Genomic DNA, 22151 nt, shown 5'->3' with positions numbered 1-22151 from the left:
AAAAGTTTAAATTCTGAATTTTCTATAAGAAGGCTCATTTTTTGTGCAACAAACCATGATATTAAAGCTCTTTATTATATAGGTTATTCATTAGTAAAGATGTAGAAGGTACATATGTAGAAGACGCACAGTTCAAAAATTTTATAACTTTTTCATAACATACATTTTTGTATTCTCATTTCAATACATATGTTTAACGTTCATAAATATCAAATACTTTAGCCCAGTGTACAAAATTAGGTGGCATAGATTACACTGACCAACACGAAAATCACACCAATATTCTGTCTCAAAAATGCTAGAAGTACGTACTTAGAAGTTTTCAAAATGCTCACTCATAGGTTTCTAAGAGGGCGGAGTACCGGACAATTCGCACTTGAATTTTATTAGGATTTGTGGGTATTTGAAAAAAATATTAGTTACAATTTTTTGAGGCAAATTGATGTATTAGTCTTCATGTCGGTCAGTGTATTATTTATAAGTTCTCTGGGGTACTTATTAAGGAACACAAAAAAAAAAAAAATAAAAAAAAACAAATAACGAAAGAAAATGATTGAGCATTAAATTTTATAAGTGTTGATAAAGTACTACTAAGATGGAAGAATCAAACGGTAGACCAGTTCTGCACATTTTTCTGGTAAATTTTCATCATAAGCGAGGATCGCAGGTTAGTAAGATATTGATTTTCTATTTTTTTTTGTCTTAATTCTAACAAATAATTAACTTAAAGATTGAATTCGTTTATCCTCCAATTAAATATGCTGGCCAAGTAACTGAGAATGTCCCAAGCTCATGGAAAAATCTTCCTACTTTTTGTCTGCCAGGTAAATTCGATTTTCATTATTTATTTTTTAAATGTTTTCTTGAGTATCTATTATTTGTTTTTACAGATGGTGCACATAATGTTTCAAAGGATACGGTTTTCTTTACATTGCCGGAACTCTTAAACCCAAAGAAAAGTGTATACGGCGTTTCTTGTTATCGTCAAATTGCAGTTGAGGACCTAAAAGTTGTTACCGAAGATGTAACGAGAAGCTCAGTTCAAAAATCAGTATGTGCCGTCTTGCAGTTGCCACTTTTTGGGTATATAGAAGTAAAATTATCTCTTGTGGCCGATGTATTTTTCATGGATCAAAACACAGATATTTTGATCAAGACGTATAACCAACTGAATCAATGTTTATTGAATGGAGGCATTGATAGTCCTCTGCAACATTTGTACGTAGGCTTGAATATTCGTGAAATATTTCTAAAGTGGCGACACAAGTTATTAATACTGTTTAAGCTTTTTTTATTGCAAAAACGAGTAATATTTTTCGGGAGTCCCGTGAGGCCTACATGTGAACTTATCGTATCTATTGCATCATTATTTCCGGAATTGATGACCAAGGGTTTTGACGAAGTGTTTTGTGTCAAAACTAGTCGTTCGATCTCACCCATCCAATTATCTTCAGTAGCTCCAAATAATGATTCCCTCAAAGTCGTACATGACATTGAAACTAACCCAAATTGTATTACGTCTATAAATACTTGTATAACTGAGGATGATTCATCGAAAGTTCGCACAAATAATATTATCGCAACTCCACAACTGTTACAACGTGATACCAGCTTGAATACACTTTATTCTACGTTAAGTCCATTCTACGTTATTGAGTCCAAACATTGGTCTGCTCCCATTCCAATTTTTCAGAATGGTCATTTATTTTGTCCATACTTATCGCTTCCATTCATGGACTTACTACAAGATCCATCTGTGCAAAGCTATGTTATTGGAGCATCAAATATTCTGTTTAAACAAAAACGACAACTAGCAGACGTGTTCGTTGAAACAGAAAGTGGAAGAATAGAATTAAATGATACCAACGTAGGAGACTTGGAACTTCGAAAGTTACTTGAATTGAGTACAGAGGATCGGCGCTTTATTGATTATCTCTTGAAGCATGTTCAAAGTCCAAAGGAAGGAGCTGAAGGCAGCGAAAATTGGATACGACAACAATTTTATTTGTACACAGTTGCTTTGCTCAGAACATCTTTATGTACTGGTAAGAAAATAAATGTACATCAATATGTACAATGAAAAACCGCAGACTAAACTAATTTTCCTATTAAAAAGGTGGATCAAAGGAACTAGATCAATTTAATGGACATTTTATGACAATTTTCCGCCGTACAGATGCCTATGATGATTGGAGCTCAGCACGTACAGATTCCGAAGAATTTTTTAAATTACAACCAGGGCATCCATTTGCTGGAACTTTATCTGTAATAGACATGAAATTAAGAATTGCACAGTAAGCTATATATTTTTTTTAGTTATATGGATGTAAATATTTGTTTCTACCCAAAAAATACATGTTTATTTTTATTTATTTATTTTTTTTTTTGTTAAGATCCATGCACAACAGTGAAAGCGGACGTAAACTTAATCAGGCTGTAAATCAGACAATAGCAACAGCCAAGTCCACATTCTCATCAATTTGGAACTCGATTTCAACGACTACATCTGGATCACTTAACCAGGAAGATTGTAAAACTTCTGAAGAGGTTCCCAAACGAGGTCGAATAGAAAGTTGCGTAGAAGCTCTCGCTGAAAACAATGAAGAAGTAAATGCGATAAACGCGAGAATTTCCAATGATGGAGATGAAGTGGAGCAACCGCGTCAACGCAAAGAATCGACGAAGGAGGAGTTGGAAGAAATTATACAAAAAACCGCAGACAAAATTATTGAATATGCCGATTTTGACAAAGGAAAAGGCAAAGGAAAGGTATTTACTGTTTAGTTATTTATTTGCATAAAAGGTAAATAACTTGGGTAAATTATCAATTACCTAATTATTAAATTACGATGAAAAAAATGTGCAATGAAATTAAAATAAATATGGTATTTATTTAAGAATTTGATAGACTTTTTTTCCTTAGCAACCTTGTAAATAAAAAGATTAAAAATTATTCTTTTCTTTCAATTTTTTTGTTATTTTATTTTATTAATGATAATGTACATATGTTCGTTTCATCTTTGCTTTGCATTGAATAGTTTAGTGACAAATCAATATTACACACGGGAGCGTAAGAATTAATAATTTTTGTATGTATTTATATCTAAATCATATTTCAACTCTCCTATATATTTGAATCTTTATGAGTTCATTTAAATACTAGTTCAAATAAAAAAATCGTGGGAGAAAAAAAAAGGAAAATAAAATAGATCGTTCCAATCGTATTTAGGTGTGTCGGTTGTTTTAGTGTTATTTACTTTTCTTCACACCATTCATTCTCCTTACGGACTTGTTCCTCTTCGGCTGGTGTGAAATCATTCTTGATGTTGAAAGTCTTTCGAATTTCCTCGGGAGTTTTTCCCTTAATCATATTAGCCACAGTTTTGCAAGTGACGTCCAACAGACCTTTGATATCCAAATAGTTGGCGGCTAAAATCAATTCGAACAATGTTCCTTGATCAACCTTTAGGAAATCAGCATCCCAGGAAGAAATGTCATCAGTGCGTTTCTCCTTATTTTCATCGTCTTCTGTTGGCTGAGGATCATCCTTATGATAGGTAGCCCATTGTAGTACTTTGCGCAAAATAGCCGAGTTCACGTTGGGTAACGGGACTACTTCATCTTCCCCATCTTCCATGCCCAAGTCCTCCAACATGGTTTTGATTGTTCCACTGCATTTAGCTACTTGCACATCGGTGTCGAAGATTTCGCCATCAGAAGATTGTAACTTGATGTTAGGCATTTTCTGCAAACAAAAGTTATTTATTTATTAATTATTTTACTCACAGAACATGTACTAAAATTTAAGATAAGGAAGTATGCATAACTATGGCTGTGTAAGACATACAGAAAAAAAATGGAGTTTTATGAGTGCGGGAACAAAAATATTTGGTCAGCAATTTTTATTAAGGGAATTTTGTACAACTCAAAAAAGCAAAAACCACTTACTCAGGTTTGCACAGTATTACAATCAAAATCTAAATTTGGCAAATTTGTTTGTGAGATCAAGATTTACCGATTTTATTTTCGAGAGCTTTTCTTTGTCTGACTCGTCAAAATGCACCCAATCATGCCTTTTTTGACGTTTATCACTTTTGGTCGTCCCAAACAAGGCCGTGTATCAGAGGGAATTTTTCGCTTAATTCCATTATTTATTTCTTTATAAAATATACATTTACTTTGATGTTTTTTATCTAGTATTGGATTTCAGTTTGATTTTAGTTTTTCCGTCTGTTCAATACTTTTTATTGAAATCAAAATTAGAATTGAGTTGCTCTTTTCAATTATCGTCTTACTACGTCTCTGTTTTTGCAACTGCCCGCCTGGGATAAAAGTTGTTTGGAACAAAATATCTAAAAGAATGGGGATAATATCTTTAGTTACGACTTTGAGCATATTTACTGCTTTTAGTTCCGTTGTGTATCAGGCATATGTTGCTAGCAATGAATTAAAAAAGGTGACTTCAACCATTTCAAGTTTAATGTATACCGAGAATGCAATTAATGCTGAATATCTGAAAAAAATAGCTGTAGGCTTTGGGGGATATAGAAATATTTATGTTAAATTCACCGACTTTCTCAACGTTACAGAAACCCACAAAAATGACCACATAAAGAATTTATTTGCGAGCTTTGCCTCTTCATTTTCTAGAGGACAAGGATCAGAGTAAGCTTCAGAGATTTCTTTTACTTTGTCAAATCAGATTAAATAAATTAAACTTTTTGTTCCAGGTACATTGTGGAAAGACAAACTTTCGAGTACCTTGTACAAAAGGCTCAAACGATTCAAGAACCAGTGATATTGATGAATGTAGGAGCTATCGGGATAGCAACAAGATTGGCTGAAGAACAACAATCTGTTCTCTTAGCTGCAAAAATTTCAAAAGACTTGTATACGCGGCTTAATTCTCAAATCCAATTGTCAGAGGAAGATTTTGCGGTAGAAGATAATGTATGTCTTATATTAGAGTACAAAAAAGATGAAATATGGGGTTCATTAAAGTCTTCAAGTGCCAATAGCTTTATTTTGTTTAGTGAATGTAATATTGCCGAAAAGGGTTCGATTCCCAAATTCAGCTCAATAGTACAAAATTTTATTCCAAGACTTATTATAGTAACTGGTTTGGAAGTGTTCAAACTTAATATTAATTCCCTACAAACACAATTAAAAAACTTACCTAACTCAACTTTAATTCACTTGCACATACCAATTTATGTGGCGAATAAATCGTTTCTTGATGTTATACTTACTTTTGGAAATTCATTGAGCATGAATGAACAAAGCCTTTACAAACTGCAAAAAGATTTAAATATAAAAGACTCCACAATTTCAACAGAGACTGCAAATGAAATAACCCGAAATTTGGATATCATTCGGATAGTATTTTTCAATTTGTATCATAGACAAACGGAGAAAAATACACGAAAACTGTCCCGAATTCACGTACATTCAATTAGTTTTCAAATAATAATGACGGTAAAATCATTTGGTTGGCGTAATACAAAGCATGGTATAGTCAAAGCTGCACTTAGAGCTGCAAGACATAGTTGTGGGACAGAGACTTTGAATCCAGGATCGTTTTTTATTAATAAGAATAACGAATTTTACAAAAGTTATGAGCCACCATTGGAAAAGATAAAAATAAGGGAAAATGAGGCAGTATCGTGTTGGACAGAAAATATGAAAATCAACTTTGAGTTAATAGAACTTGAATTCTGTGTAGTTGTGAATTTAATTTGCAGAAATACAATGCAAACATCTGGGCTTGAGGAAAATGTTTTAGCCGATGCTTTGATTTTGCAAATATAAGTAGGGATTTTCTCAAATAAATAAATAAAACTTTGTTTTGAAATATATTGCATATTTTATTTTGTCACAAGATTTGATTTAATCATTTTTTCTCATCTCATCGTCCATATAGTTTTTGTCAAGTCATAATGTTAAATAAATTATTTAGATGTAACATAAAATTTTCTGAATTTAATACAAGGCTCTTTGTGAGACACTCAGCTTTCCAAAATCTTGTCCTAAAGTTTTCATGACTTCACCATGTTTTACGTTTGGTGTCTTAACTTTCGAATAGTTTTCCTTGACGAATTTCGCGAATCCGGTGGCACTTTTGACTGGTGTAGATACCATTTGGCCTTCTTTATTAATTTTGTTTAGCATAATCTCAATAGGCCCGTGACAAAGTTTGCAACGGATATTCTCTACCTTTTTGCTTTTGGAGTGTGCCTGCGATTTGCTTTTGCAAAATTTACACAAGTACGTATATTTATAGAATATCTGATAATTGTGACAAGAACGGGCCAACGGAAGTTCTTTGAAAATCATATTTGCTTTGTGAGCCCATGCCTTCCAAGTTTTTCCGTGGCCGTCTTCTCCATTAAAAATCCATGTTGCTGCATGACACTGATATTTTTCAAGTAAATATTAACCATTATCATTAAATCAGAAGTTCGCAAATTTATGAACTTACCATTTCATGAATAAGAGTACATCTGAGACGATCAGCTGATGTTAAAACTTTGTCACTTAGCTCGATTTGAGCTTTACGAACACCACCAATTCTTGACAAACGACATCTTCCAGCAGTAGTTAGTAATTTTTTATTCCAACTGCACGGCGTCACTAATTCATTTTCAAAAATGTGCTCATTATACAAAGCGAATAATTTGTCTGTCAATTCATGTTTCAGGTTCTTGTAATTTTTACGGAATCTCAACGCTTCAGGATCGCATATATCTTCAGGTGTGTTAACTTAAATTTAATAATTTTATTAATGTTAAAAACATAAAAATAAAATTTAATTAACCTACCATCTAACGACTGTAAGAACCCTAGTTTTTTGACTGAGCTTTTGGGAGTCTGTGTCTCTTTTCTGATCTTCGGATTTTCACTATTGATTGTGTTAATTTTCTTTGATAGAGACTTTGGAGGCGTTGCATTACTTTTACCGTTTTTAATACGATCCAATGCTTTAGGCACATTTTCGAATTCAAAGCAAAATGACAAAGCATCATCTTTTATTTGGTTTATGTCATGATCCATATCGTTAGATTTATTTTCCTTTGATTGCTCATGCAAATCTAATTCCGTTTCGTCGTACGTTTTGTTTGGATTGAAAAGCTTTCTTTTTGTTTTTCCTCCATTGGTAGGATTTTGATTCATATTTTGATCATCATCAGAATCTGAATAACTGGGTGGACGGATGACACGTTGTTTTGGAGCTACCCGTTTTTGTTTTGTCTTATTAGTTTGGGTTAACTCCGAATCGGTAGAATTTTGTGATTCAATTTTCCAAGATTCGTCACTTGATTCATTGTCCGATGATGTTTCAGGATCGCATATAGACAAAGTTGGAGCTCGATTTTCCTTAACTTTCTTCTTGTTTGTTGTTGGAACTTTTGTAGAGTTGTGTATGTGTTTTTGGCTAGTTATTCGAGTCGACTCTAAATTAGCATTGCGGTCAACTAAAAAAACAACAAAAAAAATAATAGAATAAATAAATTAATAAAAAAAACAAAACAAAAAGTTTCTTACATGTAGAAAAATCCAGCATAGATTTTTCGCGATTTGATCGTTGTACAGATTTCGTTTTTAACTGAGGTGTTTGCCATTTATCTTTTCCATAAATTTCATCAAGTACTTTAGATGTATATTCGTCTACCTCTATTGAATCGTGTTCCAACTTAACTTGCTCGTTTTGACAGTTTTTTACCGTTTTCTCAGTTTCTTTCTCTTTTGATCTTCCACACTGGGGGGCACGAAAGGGCTGATCGCTTGTTTTTGGATCTTGTTTGCGTTTTAAATTTTCATTTTGAACAACAGAAGCTTTCTTATCAGTTTGCAATGAATTTCCTTTATTGTCGATCTTAATGGAAATATGTACGTTTGCGGAAATATTTATTTGAGTGATTTCCGGAGAACAAGATGATAATGAGGAGGCAATCTTTGATTTTAGAGTTTCTTTCTTGGGAGAATTAGATTTTGTTGAGTCAGTATCTGGTTCCGGATCACTCTCTGGAATAATTTCTTCCTCGTGCTTTTTGTTATGAATTGAGTTACTTCCTCTTAATGGACTTTGATTATCGTATCTAGGATCAAATTTTCTAGTATATACACTACATTGAGGAGAGGCTAGAAGTGGAATATTATTAAAGAATTTATCTACTTCTGAGCTAGTTGTGACATTCAGAGAGTTTAGTGGGGAGACAACCTTTTCTAATTGAGTTGATGTTTTCGTACACTCATCATCAGAATCTGACAAACTGATTATGGTTGAATCGCTTTTAATTTTTTCTGATGTTTCACTACTAATCGATAAAATATCGGTTCCAAATGTGTTATTATGCATATCTAAGATAGTTTTTTCCTGAGTTTCTGCTAAACTTTCAAGCGTTTTATCCTTAATGTCATCCAATATTTCATCCTTTTCGGGACTTTCGCCCCCTTGTCCTTTTTCACGATAAGACTCAATGCTATCTTCACTACAATATGGCTTAACTGATCTCTCATAATATTCCAAATATGACGTATCTTTACTCAATGTGGAGTCGAGAACACTCGATGAATATTCCAAAAGGAGCGGCTCATTTGTTTGACTCCCCAAGTTCTCTGCCAAATTTAAGTCACCGATATCCTGTGACAGTTGTCTTTCAATTGTTTGAGAGTTTTTCTCGGAACTATCAGTTGAAAACAATGATTCACTTCCATCTCTTGTATTTTTCTTTGACAACATTTCAGCACCACCGATTGCAGCAATTTTTTCTATCTCACTGCAAAACGTATCATCTTCTGTTTGTTTATCATGTTTTATCACATTTTCATTGGACGACGAAGAAAATATGGGATTCAAATGTTCTTCTTTCAAATCAATAGAGCTAATACTATCATCATCAGTCAACAAACTATTTTCTTTGTCTCGCATATCGTTCTTGTTTTCGTTTTGCCGCTTCTTTGTCGATTGACTAGTAAGGCATAGCCTGCTGTATTTTGGATTGACCCTTACTTTTTTCCCCGGATCTTGGGGATAAACCTCTCGAATCAACTTGTATTTGTGTTTAGGTTTAAGATTACTGTTAGGCTCCATGTTCGCACAATCTTATTTCTGCTACAATCCAGGTTAAGCGAGGTTTTTCATAAAACCGTCTATCAAATATTGTATTTATTATAAAAACAAACCTTTTTACAGTCCTTTTTAATTTTAAATGAAGGATTTAAGCACGTTTAATATCAACAAAAATCAATTTCAGATTTTTTTTTTCACAAAAACCGTTGAATTAAGATGGCCACCTTTTCTACCTAATTTTTGGTTTGAATCATCAGGCGGCGATTTCTCATGAGCAGGTCATGTGCCTCACGAACAGGAAGGAAATTCGGTCACTATGCTGTAAAACTCGGAAAATTTAAGTTTCCACTAATCGAAGTTTTTGGAAGTCAAACACCTGTTGGATGATGGAATTGATTATTAAATGTCAATATTTTGAGGAAGTTCATCACTTCAACTCAGGAATGATTTTTCCTCCTCCTTAGTTTTAAGTTGCAGAAAAATCATATTGTTTCGATGGAAAAGCCTGCTCCGACGATTATTTTAAAGTTTCATAATTGGTAGATCCAAGATTTTTATTTGCAACCTGCTCGTACACGCATTGAAGTTAAATTTATGTTACCCTTTTGAAGCCTGATCCCGTACGACTGCCAATTGTCAACACATTCTAAAATCTCCATTTTAATGTTTTAGTTTTTAAGGGCTTGAAATGCCGTGATGCTAAAAGAGTTTTAGGTAGTTACTGGAATGGACTAGTTTTACCATAAATCCATGCACTTTACTCGCACGCAAGCTAAAACTCTTCTTTGTTTATGCAGCCAAGGTGACTACTTAGAAGAAGGAATAACAATGATGTTGGTTCGGAATAAACAGACAGCGGGAGTATTGTTTTAAAAAACTTTGCCCACCATATTTTTTTTTCACTTGCAGAAATTTTACATTTCTAAGAAGATTATTTTTCAAGTAACATTTCGATGATATGCTTGTAAGTTTAGAGTTTTTTAAATATACCGCAAACTTAAACATAGAAGTCAAAATTATGATCCAATTTTATGTGATGTTTTAATAGTTTTGGGTACTTGTACTTCACAAATTGTCTAAAAAAATAGAGAATAATGAGTGTCCAATAATCTATATGATCTAGATAATGTCTAATATCTATATATATGTATAATTATATAATCTATATAAATTTTCTAGCATTCTCAATGTTTTTTTTTATTTTCAAAATGTAACGCAGAGCAGAAAATACTTTTTATAATTTTTATAAATAAATTAACAATTAAAATTTAAGGTTTTGGAGAGACCTCAATCTTCAATACTTATTCCTTACGATTACAGGTGAGGACGCATTGACGGTCGAAATCAAAGTTCATGTCTTTTTATTTATTAAGTCATTTAATTTGAAAAAGTATTTCAAAATCTATATAAAATTTCTATATCCCCCATGGCGATTTTTGATAAAAATGATGGGGGAGGAAACGCGAAACAGAAAACCGACTTGGAACACCCTAATGTAACTACATATCAGATTCCAGTTGGATTTTATATTTTCCATCTGATACTTTTTATTGAATTTGAAATATTAAAAATCTTAATTTGTAAGTTGCCCTCTTTCAATTGTCGTCTTACTACGTCCCTGTTTGAACTAGCCCGCCCTGGACAAAAGTTGTTTTGAACAATACCTATTATTTAAGAATGGGAATACTTTCTTTAGTTACGACTTTAAGCATATATACGGCTTTTAGTTCCATTGTATATCAGTCCTATGTTGCTAGCAATGAATTAAAAAAGGTGACTTCAATCATTTCAAGTTTAATGCATACCGATAGTACCAATAATGCCGAAAATATGCACAAAATAGCTGTGGGTTTTGCGGCTCATAAAAATATTTATGTAAAGTTCACAGACTTTCTCAACGTTACAGACATCCATAATAATGACCACTTTAAGGACCTGTTTGCGAGCTTTGCCTTTGCATTTGCCAGAGGACAAGGATCAGAGTAAGTGTTTTTTCTTGTGCCTTTTACATATTTATTATAATATCGAAATAAATATATATTTTACACTTTTTGTTAAAGACATTTCGTGGAGACAAATTTCGAATTCCTTGTACAAAAAGACATGAACTTTGAAATCACCCAAGAGTCGATCATATTGATGAATGTGGGAGCTATCGGGATAGCAACAAGACAAGAACCTTTCTTTTGGCTGCACAAATTTCAAAGGACTTAATTGATGAGGATTTTTCGGTAGAAAATGATATACGTCTTTCGTAGCTTTATTTTGTGTAGTGAAGGCTCATCATCAGAATTCCAAAGACTCATTATAGTAACAGGTTTGGAAGTAAAAACCTTGCCTACCTCAACCTTAATCCACTTGCACATACCAATTTATGTGACAGATATCGTTTCTAGAACGGATACTAGATTTAATAGTTACTTTAGGAAATTCATTGAGCATGAACGAACAAAGCCTCTACTTTTTAAATATTTTTTCTGCAAATGCAATAACTTTTAGACACCATTCGTACAGTATTTATCAATTTGTATAATAAACAATACTAACTGTCAAGAATTCACTTACGAAGCTTTCAGATATTAATGACAGTAAAATCGTTCGGTTGTTTCCAGCTGCAATGTTGTGGGACAGAGACTTTGAATCCAGGATCATTTTCCATCAATAAGGATAGGGAATTTTATAAAAGTTAGAAGGAAAATGACGCAGTATCGTGTTGGACAGAAACTATTAAAAGCAACTTTGAATCTTTAGAACTTGAATTCTGTGTAGCTATGAATTTAATTTGCAGGAATACAATTCAAAACTTAGCCGATGCTTTGATTTTGCAAATTAAAAAACATTTCAGCGTTTTGAAATACATTGCATATAAATATATTATTTTGTCTTAGTGTCATCCATTTTATCATTTTTTTCTCATCACATCGTTCATAAAATTTTTGTCAACCAACAGGTGTTTGACTTCCAAAAACTTCGATTAGTGGAAACTTAAATTTTCCGAGTTTTACAGCATAGTGACCGAATTTCCTTCCTGTTCGTGAGGCACATGACCTGCTCATGAGAAATCGCCGCCTGATGATTCAAACCAAAAATTAGGTAGAAAAGGCTTCACTTTTTGTGAAAAAAAAATCTGAAAATGATTTTTGTTGATATTAAACGTGCTTAAATCTCTCTGTAAAAAGGTAAATATTCGGTTTTATGAAAAACCTCGTTTAACCTGGATTGTAGCAGAAATAAGATTGTGCGAACATGGAGCCTAACAGTATCTTAAACCTAAACACAAATACAAGTTGATTCGAGAGGTTTATCCCCAAGATCCGGGGAAAAAAGTAAGGGTCAATCCGATGCAGGCTATGCCTTACTAGTCAATCGACAAAGAAGCGGCAAAACGAAAACAAGAACGATATGCGAGACAAAGAAAATAGTTTGTTGACTGATGATGATAGTATTAGCTCTATTGATTTGAAAGAAGAACATTTGAATCCCATATTTTCTTCGTCGTCCAATGAAAATGTGATAAAACATGATAAACAAACAGAAGATGATACGTTTTGCAGTGAGATAGAAAAAATTGCTGCAATCGGTGGTGCTGAAATGTTGTCAAAGAAAAATACAAGAGATGGAAGTGAATCATTGTTTTCAACTGATAGTTCCGAGAAAAACTCTCAAACAATTGAAAGACAACTGTCACATGATATCGGTGACTTAAATTTGGCAGAGAACTTGGGGAGTCAAACAAATGAGCCGCTCCTTTTGGAATATTCATCGAGTGTTCTCGACTCCACATTGAGTAAAGATACGTCATATTTGGAATATTATGAGAGATCAGTTAAGCCATATTGTAGTGAAGATAGCATTGAGTCTTATCGTGAAAAAGGACAAGGGGGCGAAAGTCCCGAAAAGGATGAAATATTGGATGACACTAAGGATAAAACGCTTGAAAGTTTAGCAGAAACTCAGGAAAAAACTATCTCAGATATGCATAATAACACATTTGGAAACGATATTTTATCGATTAGTAGTGAAACATCAGAAAAAATTAAAAGCGATTCAACCATAATCAGTTTGTCAGATTCTGATGATGAGTGTACGAAAACATCAACTCAATTAGAAAAGGTTGTCTCCCCACTAAACTCTCTGAATGTCACAACTAGCTCAGAAGTAGATAAATTCTTTAATAATATTCCACTTCTAGCCTCTCCTCAATGTAGTGTATATACTAGAAAATTTGATCCTAGATACGATAATCAAAGTCCATTAAGAGGAAGTAACTCAATTCATAACAAAAAGCACGAGGAAGAAATTATTCCAGAGAGTGATCCGGAACCAGATACTGACTCAACAAAATCTAATTCTCCCAAGAAAGAAACTCTAAAATCAAAGATTGCCTCCTCATTATCATCTTGTTCTCCGGAAATCACTCAAATAAATATTTCCGCAAACGTACATATTTCCATTAAGATCGACAATAAAGGAAATTCATTGCAAACTGATAAGAAAGCTTCTGTTGTTCAAAATGAAAATTTAAAACGCAAACAAGATCCAAAAACAAGCGATCAGCCCTTTCGTGCCCCCCAGTGTGGAAGATCAAAAGAGAAAGAAACTGAGAAAACGGTAAAAAACTGTCAAAACGAGCAAGTTAAGTTGGAACACGATTCAATAGAGGTAGACGAATATACATCTAAAGTACTTGATGAAATTTATGGAAAAGATAAATGGCAAACACCTCAGTTAAAAACGAAATCTGTACAACGATCAAATCGCGAAAAATCTATGCTGGATTTTTCTACATGTAAGAAACTTTTTGTTTTGTTTTTTTTTATTAATTTATTTATTCTATTATTTTTTTTGTTGTTTTTTTAGTTGACCGCAATGCTAATTTAGAGTCGACTCGAATAACTAGCCAAAAACACATACACAACTCTACAAAAGTTCCAACAACAAACAAGAAGAAAGTTAAGGAAAATCGAGCTCCAACTTTGTCTATATGCGATCCTGAAACATCATCGGACAATGAATCAAGTGACGAATCTTGGAAAATTGAATCACAAAATTCTACCGATTCGGAGTTAACCCAAACTAATAAGACAAAACAAAAACGGGTAGCTCCAAAACAACGTGTCATCCGTCCACCCAGTTATTCAGATTCTGATGATGATCAAAATATGAATCAAAATCCTACCAATGGAGGAAAAACAAAAAGAAAGCTTTTCAATCCAAACAAAACGTACGACGAAACGGAATTAGATTTGCATGAGCAATCAAAGGAAAATAAATCTAACGATATGGATCATGACATAAACCAAATAAAAGATGATGCTTTGTCATTTTGCTTTGAATTCGAAAATGTGCCTAAAGCATTGGATCGTATTAAAAACGGTAAAAGTAATGCAACGCCTCCAAAGTCTCTATCAAAGAAAATTAACACAATCAATAGTGAAAATCCGAAGATCAGAAAAGAGACACAGACTCCCAAAAGCTCAGTCAAAAAACTAGGGTTCTTACAGTCGTTAGATGGTAGGTTAATTAAATTTTATTTTTATGTTTTTAACATTAATAAAATTATTAAATTTAAGTTAACACACCTGAAGATATATGCGATCCTGAAGCGTTGAGATTCCGTAAAAATTACAAGAACCTGAAACATGAATTGACAGACAAATTATTCGCTTTGTATAATGAGCACATTTTTGAAAATGAATTAGTGACGCCGTGCAGTTGGAATAAAAAATTACTAACTACTGCTGGAAGATGTCGTTTGTCAAGAATTGGTGGTGTTCGTAAAGCTCAAATCGAGCTAAGTGACAAAGTTTTAACATCAGCTGATCGTCTCAGATGTACTCTTATTCATGAAATGGTAAGTTCATAAATTTGCGAACTTCTGATTTAATGATAATGGTTAATATTTACTTGAAAAATATCAGTGTCATGCAGCAACATGGATTTTTAATGGAGAAGACGGCCACGGAAAAACTTGGAAGGCATGGGCTCACAAAGCAAATATGATTTTCAAAGAACTTCCGTTGGCCCGTTCTTGTCACAATTATCAGATATTCTATAAATATACGTACTTGTGTAAATTTTGCAAAAGCAAATCGCAGGCACACTCCAAAAGCAAAAAGGTAGAGAATATCCGTTGTAAGCTTTGCCATGGACCCATTGAGATTATGCTAAACAAAATTAATAAAGAAGGCCAAATGGTATCTACACCAGTCAAAAGTGCCACCGGATTCGCGAAATTCGTCAAGGAAAACTATTCGAAAGTTAAGACACCAAACGTAAAACATGGTGAAGTCATGAAAACTTTAGGACAAGATTTTGGAAAGCTGAGTGTCTCACAAAGAGCCTTGTATTAAATTCAGAAAATTTTATGTTACATCTAAATAATTTATTTAACATTATGACTTGACAAAAACTATATGGACGATGAGATGAGAAAAAATGATTAAATCAAATCTTGTGACAAAATAAAATATGCAATATATTTCAAAACAAAGTTTTATTTATTTATTTGAGAAAATCCCTACTTATATTTGCAAAATCAAAGCATCGGCTAAAACATTTTCCTCAAGCCCAGATGTTTGCATTGTATTTCTGCAAATTAAATTCACAACTACACAGAATTCAAGTTCTATTAACTCAAAGTTGATTTTCATATTTTCTGTCCAACACGATACTGCCTCATTTTCCCTTATTTTTATCTTTTCCAATGGTGGCTCATAACTTTTGTAAAATTCGTTATTCTTATTAATAAAAAACGATCCTGGATTCAAAGTCTCTGTCCCACAACTATGTCTTGCAGCTCTAAGTGCAGCTTTGACTATACCATGCTTTGTATTACGCCAACCAAATGATTTTACCGTCATTATTATTTGAAAACTAATTGAATGTACGTGAATTCGGGACAGTTTTCGTGTATTTTTCTCCGTTTGTCTATGATACAAATTGAAAAATACTATCCGAATGATATCCAAATTTCGGGTTATTTCATTTGCAGTCTCTGTTGAAATTGTGGAGTCTTTTATATTTAAATCTTTTTGCAGTTTGTAAAGGCTTTGTTCATTCATGCTCAATGAATTTCCAAAAGTAAGTATAACATCAAGAAACGATTTATTCGCCACATAAATTGGTATGTGCAAGTGAATTAAAGTTGAGTTAGGTAAGTTTTTTAATTGTGTTTGTAGGGAATTAATATTAAGTTTGAACACTTCCAAACCAGTTACTATAATAAGTCTTGGAATAAAATTTTGTACTATTGAGCTGAATTTGGGAATCGAACCCTTTTCGGCAATATTACATTCACTAAACAAAATAAAGCTATTGGCACTTGAAGACTTTAATGAACCCCATATTTCATCTTTTTTGTACTCTAATATAAGACATACATTATCTTCTACCGCAAAATCTTCCTCTGACAATTGGATTTGAGAATTAAGCCGCGTATACAAGTCTTTTGAAATTTTTGCAGCTAAGAGAACAGATTGTTGTTCTTCAGCCAATCTTGTTGCTATCCCGATAGCTCCTACATTCATCAATATCACTGGTTCTTGAATCGTTTGAGCCTTTTGTACAAGGTACTCGAAAGTTTGTCTTTCCACAATGTACCTGGAACAAAAAGTGTAATTTATTTAATCTGATTTGACAAAGTAAAAGAAATCTCTGAAGCTTACTCTGATCCTTGTCCTCTAGAAAATGAAGAGGCAAAGCTCGCAAATAAATTCTTTATGTGGTCATTTTTGTGGGTTTCTGTAACGTTGAGAAAGTCGGTGAATTTAACATAAATATTTCTATATCCCCCAAAGCCTACAGCTATTTTTTTCAGATATTCAGCATTAATTGCATTCTCGGTATACATTAAACTTGAAATGGTTGAAGTCACCTTTTTTAATTCATTGCTAGCAACATATGCCTGATACACAACGGAACTAAAAGCAGTAAATATGCTCAAAGTCGTAACTAAAGATATTATCCCCATTCTTTTAGATATTTTGTTCCAAACAACTTTTATCCCAGGCGGGCAGTTGCAAAAACAGAGACGTAGTAAGACGATAATTGAAAAGAGCAACTCAATTCTAATTTTGATTTCAATAAAAAGTATTGAACAGACGGAAAAACTAAAATCAAACTGAAATCCAATACTAGATAAAAAACATCAAAGTAAATGTATATTTTATAAAGAAATAAATAATGGAATTAAGCGAAAAATTCCCTCTGATACACGGCCTTGTTTGGGACGACCAAAAGTGATAAACGTCAAAAAAGGCATGATTGGGTGCATTTTGACGAGTCAGACAAAGAAAAGCTCTCGAAAATAAAATCGGTAAATCTTGATCTCACAAACAAATTTGCCAAATTTAGATTTTGATTGTAATACTGTGCAAACCTGAGTAAGTGGTTTTTGCTTTTTTGAGTTGTACAAAATTCCCTTAATAAAAATTGCTGACCAAATATTTTTGTTCCCGCACTCATAAAACTCCATTTTTTTTCTGTATGTCTTACACAGCCATAGTAATGCATACTTCCTTATCTTAAATTTTAGTACATGTTCTGTGAGTAAAATAATTAATAAATAAATAACTTTTGTTTGCAGAAAATGCCTAACATCAAGTTACAATCTTCTGATGGCGAAATCTTCGACACCGATGTGCAAGTAGCTAAATGCAGTGGAACAATCAAAACCATGTTGGAGGACTTGGGCATGGAAGATGGGGAAGATGAAGTAGTCCCGTTACCCAACGTGAACTCGGCTATTTTGCGCAAAGTACTACAATGGGCTACCTATCATAAGGATGATCCTCAGCCAACAGAAGACGATGAAAATAAGGAGAAACGCACTGATGACATTTCTTCCTGGGATGCTGATTTCCTAAAGGTTGATCAAGGAACATTGTTCGAATTGATTTTAGCCGCCAACTATTTGGATATCAAAGGTCTGTTGGACGTCACTTGCAAAACTGTGGCTAATATGATTAAGGGAAAAACTCCCGAGGAAATTCGAAAGACTTTCAACATCAAGAATGATTTCACACCAGCCGAAGAGGAACAAGTCCGTAAGGAGAATGAATGGTGTGAAGAAAAGTAAATAACACTAAAACAACCGACACACCTAAATACGATTGGAACGATCTATTTTATTTTCCTTTTTTTTTCTCCCACGATTTTTTTATTTGAACTAGTATTTAAATGAACTCATAAAGATTCAAATATATAGGAGAGTTGAAATATGATTTAGATATAAATACATACAAAAATTATTAATTCTTACGCTCCCGTGTGTAATATTGATTTGTCACTAAACTATTCAATGCAAAGCAAAGATGAAACGAACATATGTACATTATCATTAATAAAATAAAATAACAAAAAAATTGAAAGAAAAGAATAATTTTTAATCTTTTTATTTACAAGGTTGCTAAGGAAAAAAAGTCTATCAAATTCTTAAATAAATACCATATTTATTTTAATTTCATTGCACATTTTTTTCATCGTAATTTAATAATTAGGTAATTGATAATTTACCCAAGTTATTTACCTTTTATGCAAATAAATAACTAAACAGTAAATACCTTTCCTTTGCCTTTTCCTTTGTCAAAATCGGCATATTCAATAATTTTGTCTGCGGTTTTTTGTATAATTTCTTCCAACTCCTCCTTCGTCGATTCTTTGCGTTGACGCGGTTGCTCCACTTCATCTCCATCATTGGAAATTCTCGCGTTTATCGCATTCACTTCTTCATTGTTTTCAGCGAGAGCTTCTACGCAACTTTCTATTCGACCTCGTTTGGGAACCTCTTCAGAAGTTTTACAATCTTCCTGGTTAAGTGATCCAGATGTAGTCGTTGAAATCGAGTTCCAAATTGATGAGAATGTGGACTTGGCTGTTGCTATTGTCTGATTTACAGCCTGATTAAGTTTACGTCCGCTTTCACTGTTGTGCATGGATCTTAACAAAAAAAAAAATAAATAAATAAAAATAAACATGTATTTTTTGGGTAGAAACAAATATTTACATCCATATAACTAAAAAAAATATATAGCTTACTGTGCAATTCTTAATTTCATGTCTATTACAGATAAAGTTCCAGCAAATGGATGCCCTGGTTGTAATTTAAAAAATTCTTCGGAATCTGTACGTGCTGAGCTCCAATCATCATAGGCATCTGTACGGCGGAAAATTGTCATAAAATGTCCATTAAATTGATCTAGTTCCTTTGATCCACCTTTTTAATAGGAAAATTAGTTTAGTCTGCGGTTTTTCATTGTACATATTGATGTACATTTATTTTCTTACCAGTACATAAAGATGTTCTGAGCAAAGCAACTGTGTACAAATAAAATTGTTGTCGTAGCCAATTTTCGCTGCCTTCAGCTCCTTCCTTTGGACTTTGAACATGCTTCAAGAGATAATCAATAAAGCGCCGATCCTCTGTACTCAATTCAAGTAACTTTCGAAGTTCCAAGTCTCCTACGTTGGTATCATTTAATTCTATTCTTCCACTTTCTGTTTCAACGAACACGTCTGCTAGTTGTCGTTTTTGTTTAAACAGAATATTTGATGCTCCAATAACATAGCTTTGCACAGATGGATCTTGTAGTAAGTCCATGAATGGAAGCGATAAGTATGGACAAAATAAATGACCATTCTGAAAAATTGGAATGGGAGCAGACCAATGTTTGGACTCAATAACGTAGAATGGACTTAACGTAGAATAAAGTGTATTCAAGCTGGTATCACGTTGTAACAGTTGTGGAGTTGCGATAATATTATTTGTGCGAACTTTCGATGAATCATCCTCAGTTATACAAGTATTTATAGACGTAATACAATTTGGGTTAGTTTCAATGTCATGTACGACTTTGAGGGAATCATTATTTGGAGCTACTGAAGATAATTGGATGGGTGAGATCGAACGACTAGTTTTGACACAAAACACTTCGTCAAAACCCTTGGTCATCAATTCCGGAAATAATGATGCAATAGATACGATAAGTTCACATGTAGGCCTCACGGGACTCCCGAAAAATATTACTCGTTTTTGCAATAAAAAAAGCTTAAACAGTATTAATAACTTGTGTCGCCACTTTAGAAATATTTCACGAATATTCAAGCCTACGTACAAATGTTGCAGAGGACTATCAATGCCTCCATTCAATAAACATTGATTCAGTTGGTTATACGTCTTGATCAAAATATCTGTGTTTTGATCCATGAAAAATACATCGGCCACAAGAGATAATTTTACTTCTATATACCCAAAAAGTGGCAACTGCAAGACGGCACATACTGATTTTTGAACTGAGCTTCTCGTTACATCTTCGGTAACAACTTTTAGGTCCTCAACTGCAATTTGACGATAACAAGAAACGCCGTATACACTTTTCTTTGGGTTTAAGAGTTCCGGCAATGTAAAGAAAACCGTATCCTTTGAAACATTATGTGCACCATCTGTAAAAACAAATAATAGATACTCAAGAAAACATTTAAAAAATAAATAATGAAAATCGAATTTACCTGGCAGACAAAAAGTAGGAAGATTTTTCCATGAGCTTGGGACATTCTCAGTTACTTGGCCAGCATATTTAATTGGAGGATAAACGAATTCAATCTTTAAGTTAATTATTTGTTAGAATTAAGACAAAAAAATAGAAAATCAATATCTTACTAACCTGCGATCCTCGCTTATGATGAAAATTTACCAGAAAAATGTGCAGAACTGGTCTACCGTTTGATTCTTCCATCTTAGTAGTACTTTATCAACACTTATAAAATTTAATGCTCAATCATTTTCTTTCGTTATTTGTTTTTTTTTATTTTTTTTTTTTTTTGTGTTCCTTAATAAGTACCCCAGAGAACTTATAAATAATACACTGACCGACATGAAGACTAATACATCAATTTGCCTCAAAAAATTGTAACTAATATTTTTTTCAAATACCCACAAATCCTAATAAAATTCAAGTGCGAATTGTCCGGTACTCCGCCCTCTTAGAAACCTATGAGTGAGCATTTTGAAAACTTCTAAGTACGTACTTCTAGCATTTTTGAGACAGAATATTGGTGTGATTTTCGTGTTGGTCAGTGTAATCTATGCCACCTAATTTTGTACACTGGGCTAAAGTATTTGATATTTATGAACGTTAAACATATGTATTGAAATGAGAATACAAAAATGTATGTTATGAAAAAGTTATAAAATTTTTGAACTGTGCGTCTTCTACATATGTACCTTCTACATCTTTACTAATGAATAACCTATATAATAAAGAGCTTTAATATCATGGTTTGTTGCACAAAAAATGAGCCTTCTTATAGAAAATTCAGAATTTAAACTTTTTTGATTATTCAACATATACTTTAATATATATTCATTCATTTACATTTTACATGTAACTTTGTCATAATGATAACAGTTTTGTTTCTTCTTTGTCGCCTCTTTTATACAGAAAAAACTTTTTTTATAAAATTATTTCTTTATGCCGATAAATGGTTCTTATATTTTATTAATACATATTTTTAGTGTTGACATATTATTTAAAGGAATGTTCGAAAATTATAGTTTCTTTGTAGACACGGGATTTTCATTTCACTTTCAACGCCTAAACTTATATATAATTTTAGACATACATAGCGATAACACAAAAGTTTTGACGCATTTTACATGAAACAGTGAAAATTTTAATAATGATGTATGAAACACAAACTGTATCTAACATTTTAGGCTCCAGAATATGTACTGGATAAGACTAGATTAAAGGAAGGAGTTTTATTGTATAGACCATAGATGATAATGATTTATCGTTGCATTTCGTTTTAAATAAATACTGTATTCCAGTATGTAAAACAATTTTTTAAACTTAAAATTTAATTGAAAATTAAATATATTGAATACATTATAATATGTATGATAGATAATATATTATTTAATAAAAATATTGTATAAAACAAGTTAATTGTTAAAACCTTTTACTAAATATTAATATTTTACAATTTAGTCTTCTTGCGTATTCAAATTATTTTAGAAATTTTAAATACATAAATGTAAATTCAACAATGGCCAGCATTGCATATTTGTGTATTTTATGTT

At 32.7% G+C, this 22151-nt stretch overlaps 8 protein-coding genes across 8 annotated transcripts; 4 read left to right on the top strand and 4 right to left on the bottom strand.

The window, feature by feature from the left end:
- The first annotated feature begins 287 nt into the window (after positions 1–287).
- LOC134836301 (late secretory pathway protein AVL9 homolog) lies at positions 288–2938 on the top strand. The gene is made up of 5 exons (XM_063851518.1): positions 288–667; positions 731–824; positions 891–2045; positions 2117–2294; positions 2394–2938. Exons 1-5 carry the CDS (start codon positions 596–598, stop codon positions 2782–2784), a joined length of 1890 nt encoding a protein of 629 aa, XP_063707588.1. The 5' UTR covers positions 288–595; the 3' UTR covers positions 2785–2938.
- A 12-nt stretch (positions 2939–2950) lies between these two features.
- Positions 2951–4087, bottom strand: LOC134836302 (S-phase kinase-associated protein 1-like). Its single transcript, XM_063851519.1, has 2 exons — positions 3949–4087; positions 2951–3745 (listed from the first exon to the last, which is right to left on the bottom strand). Exon 2 carries the CDS (start codon positions 3740–3742, stop codon positions 3254–3256), a length of 489 nt encoding a protein of 162 aa, XP_063707589.1. The 5' UTR covers positions 3743–3745; positions 3949–4087; the 3' UTR covers positions 2951–3253.
- Positions 4088–4110: 23 nt separating this feature from the next.
- Positions 4111–5854, top strand: LOC134836300 (ADP-dependent glucokinase-like). The gene is made up of 2 exons (XM_063851516.1): positions 4111–4665; positions 4731–5854. Exons 1-2 carry the CDS (start codon positions 4361–4363, stop codon positions 5806–5808), a joined length of 1383 nt encoding a protein of 460 aa, XP_063707586.1. The 5' UTR covers positions 4111–4360; the 3' UTR covers positions 5809–5854.
- A 1-nt stretch (position 5855) lies between these two features.
- LOC134836299 (germ cell nuclear acidic protein-like) lies at positions 5856–8832 on the bottom strand. The gene is made up of 4 exons (XM_063851515.1): positions 7543–8832; positions 6819–7472; positions 6479–6759; positions 5856–6411 (listed from the first exon to the last, which is right to left on the bottom strand). The coding sequence occupies exons 1-4, from the start codon at positions 8738–8740 to the stop codon at positions 5980–5982; spliced, it is 2565 nt and encodes an 854-aa protein (XP_063707585.1). The 5' UTR covers positions 8741–8832; the 3' UTR covers positions 5856–5979.
- A 3734-nt stretch (positions 8833–12566) lies between these two features.
- Positions 12567–15547, top strand: LOC134836294 (germ cell nuclear acidic protein-like). Its single transcript, XM_063851511.1, has 4 exons — positions 12567–13859; positions 13931–14584; positions 14644–14924; positions 14992–15547. The coding sequence occupies exons 1-4, from the start codon at positions 12662–12664 to the stop codon at positions 15421–15423; spliced, it is 2565 nt and encodes an 854-aa protein (XP_063707581.1). The 5' UTR covers positions 12567–12661; the 3' UTR covers positions 15424–15547.
- A 1-nt stretch (position 15548) lies between these two features.
- Positions 15549–17295, bottom strand: LOC134836296 (ADP-dependent glucokinase-like). The gene is made up of 2 exons (XM_063851513.1): positions 16738–17295; positions 15549–16672 (listed from the first exon to the last, which is right to left on the bottom strand). The coding sequence occupies exons 1-2, from the start codon at positions 17040–17042 to the stop codon at positions 15595–15597; spliced, it is 1383 nt and encodes a 460-aa protein (XP_063707583.1). The 5' UTR covers positions 17043–17295; the 3' UTR covers positions 15549–15594.
- A 10-nt stretch (positions 17296–17305) lies between these two features.
- LOC134836298 (S-phase kinase-associated protein 1-like) lies at positions 17306–18452 on the top strand. Its single transcript, XM_063851514.1, has 2 exons — positions 17306–17454; positions 17658–18452. The coding sequence occupies exon 2, from the start codon at positions 17661–17663 to the stop codon at positions 18147–18149; it is 489 nt and encodes a 162-aa protein (XP_063707584.1). The 5' UTR covers positions 17306–17454; positions 17658–17660; the 3' UTR covers positions 18150–18452.
- A 14-nt stretch (positions 18453–18466) lies between these two features.
- On the bottom strand, positions 18467–21105 carry LOC134836295 (late secretory pathway protein AVL9 homolog). Its single transcript, XM_063851512.1, has 5 exons — positions 20734–21105; positions 20579–20672; positions 19358–20512; positions 19109–19286; positions 18467–19009 (listed from the first exon to the last, which is right to left on the bottom strand). The coding sequence occupies exons 1-5, from the start codon at positions 20803–20805 to the stop codon at positions 18619–18621; spliced, it is 1890 nt and encodes a 629-aa protein (XP_063707582.1). The 5' UTR covers positions 20806–21105; the 3' UTR covers positions 18467–18618.
- Between the last annotated feature and the right edge of the window lie 1046 nt (positions 21106–22151).

The sequence above is a fragment of the Culicoides brevitarsis genome, unplaced genomic scaffold (assembly GCF_036172545.1).
Source record: "Culicoides brevitarsis isolate CSIRO-B50_1 unplaced genomic scaffold, AGI_CSIRO_Cbre_v1 contig_12, whole genome shotgun sequence".
Taxonomy (NCBI): domain Eukaryota; kingdom Metazoa; phylum Arthropoda; class Insecta; order Diptera; family Ceratopogonidae; genus Culicoides; species Culicoides brevitarsis.
The sequence above is the reverse complement of the archived record's forward strand: the minus strand, read 5'-3'. Positions and strand labels throughout refer to the sequence as shown.